The sequence below is a fragment of the Mytilus edulis genome, chromosome 7 (genome assembly GCF_963676685.1).
Source record: "Mytilus edulis chromosome 7, xbMytEdul2.2, whole genome shotgun sequence".
NCBI classification, from domain to species: Eukaryota; Metazoa; Mollusca; class Bivalvia; order Mytilida; family Mytilidae; genus Mytilus; species Mytilus edulis.
The window spans coordinates 19,233,383-19,243,547 of NC_092350.1; the positions used below are offsets into that span (position 1 = coordinate 19,233,383).

A 10,165-nucleotide genomic window follows, 5' to 3' on the forward strand; every position below is an offset into this window, starting at 1 on the left:
TCTGTTTGCCGATTGTTTTTAATTTTACCACACTCAATGAACAAGGAAAATTTTGGTCAAACTTTGCTTGACTAGTACTGAAGATTTATTGTCTGCAGCTTGATTGTGTTCAGTTGTAACAAGTAAGCAATGTTATATTCGATATGCAGCCAATTCCTGTTCGCCGATATGATGAAATAGAACAACTCTCTTTGTAAGGAACGTTTCGTCATTTTTTTTTTATCTAATGAAAGGAAAATATAGGTTATGCTTCAATAATTTAATTTTGGATGTAACGCGTCTTCTGATTGGCTGACGTTATTTTGTTATCAGCCCATAGACATAATTTAGTCATGTGACCGTGACGTCATCAACGTTTTTTCCTTGTTTTCTACGGTTTAAAAAGGAATTTAAAATTATATATTTTCTGTCTATTCGAAATAACATAACAAATGTAGTGCACACGGTTAAATAACCCGCTACGCGCGTTATTCAGTGTGCACCAATTTTTTATGTTATTTCTTCATAGACAGAAAAAATATTACAGACATTCCTTCAATATACATGTTAACTCGATCAATTGCATGCAGCAACGCAGGTACTTGTCTTGTTAAACACGATACCACACACCTTTCAAAATTTATGAAAATTCGAAAAGTGATAACACAAGAACCTTATTGAACTGCTAAATAAAATATTTATTTCTGAGGGAGAGTTGGGCGCCCACTCTGGACATGTTCAACCCCGCCACATTCTGTATCTGCCTGTCTCAAGTCAGGAGCCTGTGTTTCAGTGGTTGTCGTTTGTTGCTGCGTATATTTTTTCTTTCTTTCATTATTATGTACATGAATTATGCCGTTATTTTTCTTGTTTGAATATTTAACATTTGTCATATCGGGGGCTTTAATAACTGACTATGCTGTATGTTTGGGCTTTGCGCGTTGTTGGAGTCCTTCCGGTGAGTTGTAGTTGTAAATTTCTGTGTCATTTGGTCTCTTGTAAAGAGTTGTCTCATTTCAACAAAATATAAAACATTGACAGTTTTTGTTGACATGAATATCAATAATGTGGTTATTTTTATTTTCCTGTTTACAAAAATTTTAATTTTTCGAAAAACCCAGGCATAGATTACCTTAGCCGTATTTGGCGCAACTTTTTGGAATTCTGGATCCTCAATGCTCTTTAACTTTGTACTTGTTTGGCTTTATAAATATTTGGATATGAGCGTCACTGATGAGTCTTATGTAGACGAAACGCGCGTCTGGCGTACTTAATTATAATCCTGGTAGCTTTGATAACTATTTACATCACTGGGTCGATGCCACTGCTGGTGGACGTTTCGTCCCCGAGGGTATCACCAGCCCAGTAGTCAACATTTCGGTGTTGACATGAATATCAATAATGTGGTTATTTTTCTAAATTTCATGTTTACAAAAATTTAAATTTTTCGAAAAACCAAGGATTTTCTTATCTAAGGCATAGATTACCTTAGCCGTATTTGGCACAACTTTTTGGAATTTTGAATCATCAATGCTCTTCAACTTTGTACTTGTTTGGCTTTATAAATATTTTGATATGAGCGTCACTGATGAGTCTTATGTAGACGAAACGCGCGTCTGGCGTACTTAATTATAATCCTGGTAACTTTGATAACTATTTGGATCTCAATTTCCTCGAAAATAAGCATGATAATCAATATTTTATTTGGTGATATTACAAAGATCTCATCTTGATATTAAACATATCTCAAAATCATAAAAATAAATGTCGAGCCATCTTAAAAGTTTAATCTTTGCTATATCATTGTAGAAACATCACATTATTAAGGCACTAAAAGCATCCCATATATCTGCAAATATACGTTCCTCCGATATCTTTGAAGCCAATTGAGATTTTTTGAAGAAACGTCTTACGTATTGGTTACAACTGGCAAACACTACAGTGACACCAACGTTTTCTAATTCACATATAACCTCGATCAAGATTCTTAAACCGTTTATATCAATGTAATTTATAGACGAACAGTCAATGATGACGTAATCCTTATTATGTAGGGATTTGTCGTGCAATCCATCCCATGGCAGTCGCGTGAAAGATTCCACGCTTTCTCTGTTCAGGTGTTCCATGTTCTGCATTGAACCAGGCGGAACAGCCACTACGTAGGATTGTTGACTTTTGGTCAATTTTGCATGGAGATTAAACTTGCCGTCTGTTAATTCAAACAGTTTTTTTCGAAACGCCTCTGCCGTGGCAAAATACAGTGATGATTCAAATTTAAAAATCTGAATTCTAGGATGCGTCAATATGTGGTCATAGAGTTTACTGTTCAAAAATCTGTCCTCGGTTGTTAACTTTGACAGAAGATACACTTCGGGGATTTGACTTTGCAATACTACTGTGAACATACATAGGATAACACCGACGTAAAGTGCATATGGAAAGTCAATGAAGCAACCGCTTAAGTTGGTCCCAACGGCTATTAGAAAGTCATAACGATTTAATCTCCACATTTCCGGCAAATCTTTCATTTGAGTAACAAGATTTTTAACAGCTATGATGACCATGGTAGATAAGACAGAAATTGGAAGCATTCGGAACAAAGGTCCGATCCATAAAAGAATGATCAGAATGAAAAACGAAGAGATAAATCCGTGTAAAGTTGACTTTGGGCCCATTAAACACAAAGTTATAGTTCTTGCCGGACCTGCACATGACGGGAAGCATAGAAAGAAAGAACTTACAAAGTTCGATAATCCATATGCCACAAGTTCTTGGTTGTCATTGACTCTATAGTTATGCGCTGCTTCGCAAAGACGAGACATGGATACAGAGAGCATAAAAATCATTATAGCAACCACAAAAGAATCTAAAACCAAATCTATGGAAAGATATGGCATTCTCGGTGGTGGGAATCCTGCAGGGATCTCGCCGACTACTTTAAGTCCTAAACTGTCAGATAAGTTAGCAAAGTTCGAAATTACTGTTGCTATGATGACCACAATAAAATCTATAGGAATTGGTGTCTTAAGTTTGTGTCTGAACTTCACATTGATAACATCTTTAAAAAGGAGAAGTGTAGCGGCAGTTATAATGGAGGTTATCATAGAAGCGACGTGTATTTCCGGAACTTTTTCGAATATGGCTTTGTATGTCAGTACAAGTTGTCCTGCTCCTGTGAATCTCGGAATGGTAATTCCTAAGGCATTTGGTAACATGCTTGTTACAATGTGAACACCACCAGCTGCGGTGAACCCGCTCACAAAGGAAGATGATATGTAGTTGACTATAAATCCTAGGCGTAATATGCCCATTAATAACAGTATCAGACCGATTATACATGTTGATCCAGAAGCTATGGACGATTTCAAAATGATGTCATCTTCCGGATTAGTCGAATTCGGACCTGCTGCAGCTGGCAAATGTTTATGTACTAATTCGGAAGTAAACAAACTTATAATGCCGTTGGTTCCAAATGAAATGTGTCGAGAGGTTCCAAATAGAATATAGAGTATCACCGGTGAAAACGAAGAATATAGTCCATATTCAGGAGCTAAGGAGGCCAATACACCGAAAGCAATTCCAAGTGGAAAACTAAGGCAACCTATGGTTATTCCACTAACCAAGTCATTCAGAATGTAACTTAACTTGTAGGTTCGACAAACGTTCACAATTGGTAGCAGGGTACTGAAATATTCTCCCACTTTCTCCTTAGGACAGCATAATGTGCGTCGTAAACGAGTTCGAATTGTCGGTTTTGGTGGAGCTGGTTTGCTGTAATGCTCATCCAGTTCATGCTGTGTACGAACAAATCTCCTTGCGGTAATTTCATGATGATGACTATAAGGTGGACTCCCAATGTGAAAGGACATCTTGTTTATTTCAGGACCAAACTGAAATAGGAATATGATATTTTTTTCATTTACTTATTTACTTATCATCTTTGTCTCGAATGGGACAAAAAGAGATTTTGTCATTTAGTTCACTGTTTCTCTTGAGAGTTTTTGAAATATAGTAAATAAATATTAATTAAACCTAAAGTTCACTTAAGAATGTACTTAGGTGAGATTAAGTTTGAATATAGCTCTCTTATACTCAATATTCTACCCAGTTTTGTTCGACCTATGACTCATAGGTTTTGAGTATCCTTCGACCTATGAGTTTTGAGTATCCTCGACCTATGCTTCGACCTATGAGTTTTGAGTATCATCGACCTATGCTTCGACCTATGAGTTTTGAGTATCCTTCGACCTGTGAGTTTTGAGTATCCTGGACCTATGCTTCGACCTATGAGTTTTGAGTATCCTCGACCTATGCTTCGACCTATGAGTTTTGAGTATCCTTCGACCTATGAGTTTTGAGTATCCTCGACCTATGAGTTTTTAGTATCCTTCGACCTATGAGTTTTGAGTATCCTGGACCTATGCTTCGACCTATGAGTTTTGAGTATCCTTCGACCTATGAGTTTTTAGTATCCTTCGACCTATGAGTTTTGAGTATCCTGGACCTATGCTTCGACCTATGAGTTTTGAGTATCCTCGACCTATGCTTCGACCTATGAGTTTTGAGTATCCTTCGACCTATGAGTTTTGAGTATCCTCGACCTATGCTTCGACCTATGAGTTTTGAGTATCATCGACCTATGCTTCGACCTATGAGTTTTGAGTATCCTTCGACCTATGAGTTTTGAGTATCCTGGACCTATGCTTCGACCTATGAGTTTTGAGTATCCTTCGACCTATGAGTTTTTAGTATCCTTCGACCTATGAGTTTTGAGTATCCTGGACCTATGCTTCGACCTATGAGTTTTGAGTATCCTCGACCTATGCTTCGACCTATGAGTTTTGAGTATCCTTCGACCTATGAGTTTTGAGTATCCTCGACCTATGCTTCGACCTATGAGTTTTGAGTATCATCGACCTATGCTTCGACCTATGAGTTTTGAGTATCCTTCGACCTATGAGTTTTGAGTATCCTGGACCTATGCTTCGACCTATGAGTTTTGAGTATCCTTCGACCTATGAGTTTTTAGTATCCTTCGACCTATGAGTTTTGAGTATCCTGGACCTATGCTTCGACCTATGAGTTTTGAGTATCCCACGATCTATGAGTTTTGAGTATCCTTCGACCTATGAGTTTTGAGTATCCTTCGACCTATGAGTTTTGAGTATCCTTCGACCTATGAGTTTTGAGTATCCTGGACCTATGCTTCGACCTACGAGTTTTGAGTATCCTTCGATCTATGAGTTTTGAGTATCCTTCGACCTATGAGTTTTGAGTATCCTGAACCTATGCTTCGATCTATGAGTTTTGAGTATCCTTCGACCTATGAGTTTTGAGTATCCTTCGACCTATGAGTTTTGAGTATCCTTCGACCAATGAGTTTTGAGTATCCTTCGAGCTATGAGTTTTGAGTATCCTTTTGGTATCTTCTGGCTCTCTTTAATATTGTTATTGAACATTATCTTAGAAGCAGGGGCATTCACCATTTTTTACGATTCATATATTTACAAATAAAAGATTCCAGTGATGACATTGTGTCACCTTTTCTGAAGACAATAAAGATAATACAGGGTTTACACCACTTATAACAAAATTGTCGTCTTAAGGTGGTATAGATGTCCTTCATATTTCCGCACTCTGTCACAACTTTGACTATTAAGTGCCGTTGCATGCATGGCTTATTTATAATTTAAAAGAAATAAACTTGCAGTAATATTACGTGACATTGCATTGGTGCTTAGAAAAAAAAAGAAAAAAAAGTAAAAATATAACAGTGATTTAATTGAAAAAAAATGGTGGATTGACATCCTATGTATATTTCTTGGTAAAACTATGTACATGTGATACGATGCTTTTTGTCCGCAATTTGCTTTTTGTCCGCTTTTGCTTTTTGTCCGATAATTTTGCTTTTTGTCCGACACTTTTGCTTTTTGTCCGTTTTGCTTTTTGTCCGTTAATTTTGCTTTTTGTCCGACACTTTTGCTTTTTGTCCGTTGCTTTTTGTCAGTTTTGCTTTTTGTCCGATAATTTTGCTTTTTGTCCGACACTTTTGCTTTTTGTCCGTTATGCAGTTTTTAGAATATTTGTGAAAGAGCAAATATAGAAATCTGCTCTTTGAAGACGTCGACTTGTACAAAGGATTGCTGATGTAGGAAGTAGGTTCCATTGTACTAGTGTATGTGGATAAAATTATCTTTATTTGTTTGAATTGTTTAAAGTGGTTGGTATGTTTATATTCTACTATCTGATTTAACGAGAACATCTGTAGGGTAGATTGCTATGTGTTGGTGTATGATCTTATAGAATACAACTAGTCTTGTTTGTATACGTCTCAATTCTAATGTAGGCCACTGTAGGTGATCAGGCATATTTGAAACAGAGCTGGTATTGTGATATCTATTACATGTATAGCGAGCAGCTCTTCGTTGGACAATCTCAATTTGGTTGATTTGATTTTTGGTGTGAGGGTCCCAGACGCAAGAGCTGTACTCAAGAATAGGTCTAACTAATGACATGTATGCCCTTTCTATAATTTTTTGGGATAAAACTTTAAGGTTGCATTAGCTGACTAGCTGTTACATTATTTATGTGTTTATTCCATTTTAGATCAGATTGGATGGTTATGCCTGAATATTTTGTAGCTGTTTCAGTTTGGAGGATGTGACCATGAAGGATGTAGTCATGGTTGACTGGTTTCTTTTTGTGTAATTCTAAGTATGGAGCATTTGTCTGGGTGAAATGGCATTAACCAGTCTTTTTCCCACTGTGCCACTGAATTTAAATCCTGTTGTAGTTTGGCTGCATCATCTATGTTTTTGATGTTTCTATAGATGATGCTGTCATCGGCAAATAACCTTAAGGTGCTGTATTGTAAATATTCTGGGAAATCATTTATGTAAATGAGGAATACGATTGGGCCAAGGACAGTGCCCTGAGGCACCCCAGATGTTACCCCAATTTTTTCTGATTGTTCTCCATCTAGCATGACTGTTTGTGTACGATGGTGTCAGTAAAAAATCACCAATCCATTCCAAGGTATTATTGTCTATGCCGTAGTATTTTAATTTGTAAAGTAACCTTTTGTGAGGGACTTTGTCAAAAGCTTTGGCAAAGTCCATCACAACGACATCAGTTTGTATGTTAATATTGTTGTCTCTTGCAAGGTCCTCTATGGAAGATAGTAATTGTGTCTCGAGCGTTGTAAGAGCGTTTTGATCGGAAACCATGTTGTAAATCATATAAAATATTGTTTTTTTCGAGATGTTCCATTATTTGACTAGCTATGATATGCTCCATTATTTTGCAAAGTATACATGTTAGTGAAATTGGCCTGTAATTTATGGCATTGTTTTTGTCGCCTATTTTGAATGCAGGACAGACATTTGCATGTTTCCAGTCTGTAGGTATTTTATGAGTGTTAATTGATTTTTGAATGATGAGTGTGATTATAGGACTAAGATGATTTTTCATTTCCTTTAATACCTTTCCACATAGTTTATCAGTGCCTGTGGCTTTATTCGGATTAATGTTATGAAGTAGTTTGTTGACGCCCTTTTCTGATATTTTAATTTCATTCATTTGTGGATGTGATGATAAGTTTTTTACTTGTATTGGATCTGCAGATGATTCAGTAGTGAATGCTTTTTGAAATTGCTGGTTGAGGATGTTCGCCTTATCTTTTGGTGTTTGTTACGAGCAATCCATCCTTTTTTAGTGCAGCTACACCTGAATTATCATTTCTCATGCTCTTGATATATGAGAACAGGTTTTTTGGTTTGTGCTTTTTGTTAGTGCTTCCAGGTTCTTCAATTGGGAGGTCTAGGATCATGTTTTCAATATAATGACAATAAGCTGAGAGCATGTCTGCCTGCAATGTTTTTTTTCATATGTTTGTATTTAATTTGAAGATGATGATTTTTCTTAGATTTTTTATGCAAACGTTTTGTTTTGTTAATCTTGATTCTTAGTTTGTCTGTGATCCAAGGCAATTTCATTTTGTGTGTTATTTGTTTTTGTGGTATGTTAGTCTTTCGCCATCTTGGATTGTAAAAAAAAACAGAGAACCTAAGGTTCAGATTTTCTATCAAGTTAGCGAAATTTGATGCAGGAATGCCGATATTTAATGTGAATTTTCATTTAGATTCCCATACCACCTTAATCATAAATTCAACAAAAAACGTATCAGATCTTGTAATTTTGTCGAATGAAGTGTTTGATCTTCCATCGGCACTTTTTGAACCAATGATTTCAGACATGACCATGTTGCAAATGTCCGGCGACCACGACCACACAGCTTACTAGATTATAAATCTAATATAGATGATATGCCCATTTTAATACTACTAAGTCATGATTTTGAAAGTTTATAGTTTTTTTGTTAAATGAATTTCATATGTTAAGTATAAGTATTATATAAGTATAAAATGTAAGCGAATAAAACGCATTAATGCAAAATAGTTGCTGGTTTTTATAAGCTGCTCAATGAAAATCAAGTGCAGATGTTTCACCTGTTTTCCTAAGACCAGTCACGTGATATATATAGATATATATTTATACTTACACTGTCATTGTCTTCCACTGCGTCTTCTGAAGGTTCAGGGTCGCCTAGGTCATCCATCTTTTATGTTTTCTGCTATTTATATGATATCAAACGTTATACACTCGGAATAAAACAAAACATACGTATAGGCATTAAGAATGTACTAAGTTGAAATTAAAAAAAAATCAATAATTTTGATACTATAAGTAGAAAGAGTTTTAGTTGAAAACAAAATAAGCTGTATGATGCTCCTTATCGATCTCGATTTGAGTTTTTAAAAAATGGCGGGAAAAGACTCACTCGGACTTTTACTTTATATTCATTGATATTGTTTTGGTCTCAAATTGAAAGAAAAGAAATCTAGAATCTGCTTACATTTTCATAAATGACCATGCATGTGCTATTGAAGTCTTGTATGAAAAGAAAAATGGGTATAATAGGGCAAAACATGTTAACCTGCATCGTAGGGAAAAAACAAGGAGTCCAAACAGCTGACACAAATTCCTGAAATCTGTTCCTTTAATGTATATTTATGATATGTGTAATACATAAATGGCTACCATATCACATCTCAATATTTTTATATAATGTATGTATAAGGAACAAATTTCAGTATTTGTATTTTAAATCATGATTTAACAGTAATGACACGTCTTAAAATATTTAATAATTCTAGAAACCATAAAATCGACAAACTGTTTTTTATACATGTATAAGGCCGTTAGTTTTCTCGTTTGAATTGTTATTTCGGGGCCTTTTATTGCTGACTATGCGGTATGGGCGTTGATCATTGTTGAAGGCCGTACAGTGACCTATAGTTGTTAATTTCTGTGTCATTTGGTCTCTTGATGAGAGTTGTCTCATTGACAAGCATACCACATCTTCTTTTTTATATGTAAACATTTCATTTATATCGATCGTGAAATATATATGAAAAAAAAACCATGTGTATGTCATAACTTGAACAGTTCACCATTATTCTCTATTCTTTATTTTTTCGCACCCCATTATTCCCTTTATATTTTAGCACATCATTATTCTCTATTCCTTATATTTCAACACCCCATTATTCGCGTAATTTGGGGAGGGACAGTACTAAGTGACAGAAACTAATATATATATATTTACTAGGTCTTTCACCATAAATGTCAACAGAGAGAGATAAAGAAAAATCTAGCACCCCATCCCCTTTTAACACTTCTGACCTACCATTTGATTTACTCGTATGATTTATTGTTATGCAATAATCTTATGCAAAATCAACTCAGAACTGGTTTCTCACCTTGTTTGAATGCTGTTTTTTGTCAGTCTATACGATAAACCTGTTTCTGTATCAAAACTGTGCGACACAAAAACCAAATGTGAAAGCCATGATTTATCCAGTAAGCGAATGATGCTATGACGTTGACCATATAATGGCGCAAAAACGTGACGTTAAATTACGAGGCAAGTTTGATAATGTTCAAATGACAGGTGGCGGATCCACTTTGATCGCCAAAATATATCTCGTGTTTCTCACACTTTATATATGATTTTTGATGAATTCACATTGAGGTTAACAGACAAGTTTTTCTCTGACTGTTTATGACGTCTTTACACTAACTCCATTGGATGTTGGATATGTACTGATTGATAATTTAGTCTTAT

General features: G+C 35.6%; 1 protein-coding gene across 2 annotated transcripts; it reads right to left on the reverse strand.

The window, feature by feature from the left end:
• Positions 1 to 1,663: 1,663 nt before the first annotated feature.
• On the reverse strand, positions 1,664 to 9,922 carry LOC139480940 (sulfate transporter-like). 2 transcript variants are annotated; one of them, XM_071263923.1, is made up of 3 exons: positions 9,801 to 9,922; positions 8,540 to 8,611; positions 1,664 to 3,869 (listed from the first exon to the last, which is right to left on the reverse strand). In XM_071263923.1, the coding sequence occupies exons 2-3, from the start codon at positions 8,594 to 8,596 to the stop codon at positions 1,794 to 1,796; spliced, it is 2,133 nt and encodes a 710-aa protein (XP_071120024.1). In that variant the 5' UTR covers positions 8,597 to 8,611; positions 9,801 to 9,922; the 3' UTR covers positions 1,664 to 1,793. The 2 variants fall into 2 exon arrangements, with proteins under 2 accessions (XP_071120024.1, XP_071120025.1); XM_071263924.1 differs by having other exon boundaries at positions 8,540 to 8,608; positions 9,801 to 9,915.
• Positions 9,923 to 10,165: the final 243 nt, after the last annotated feature.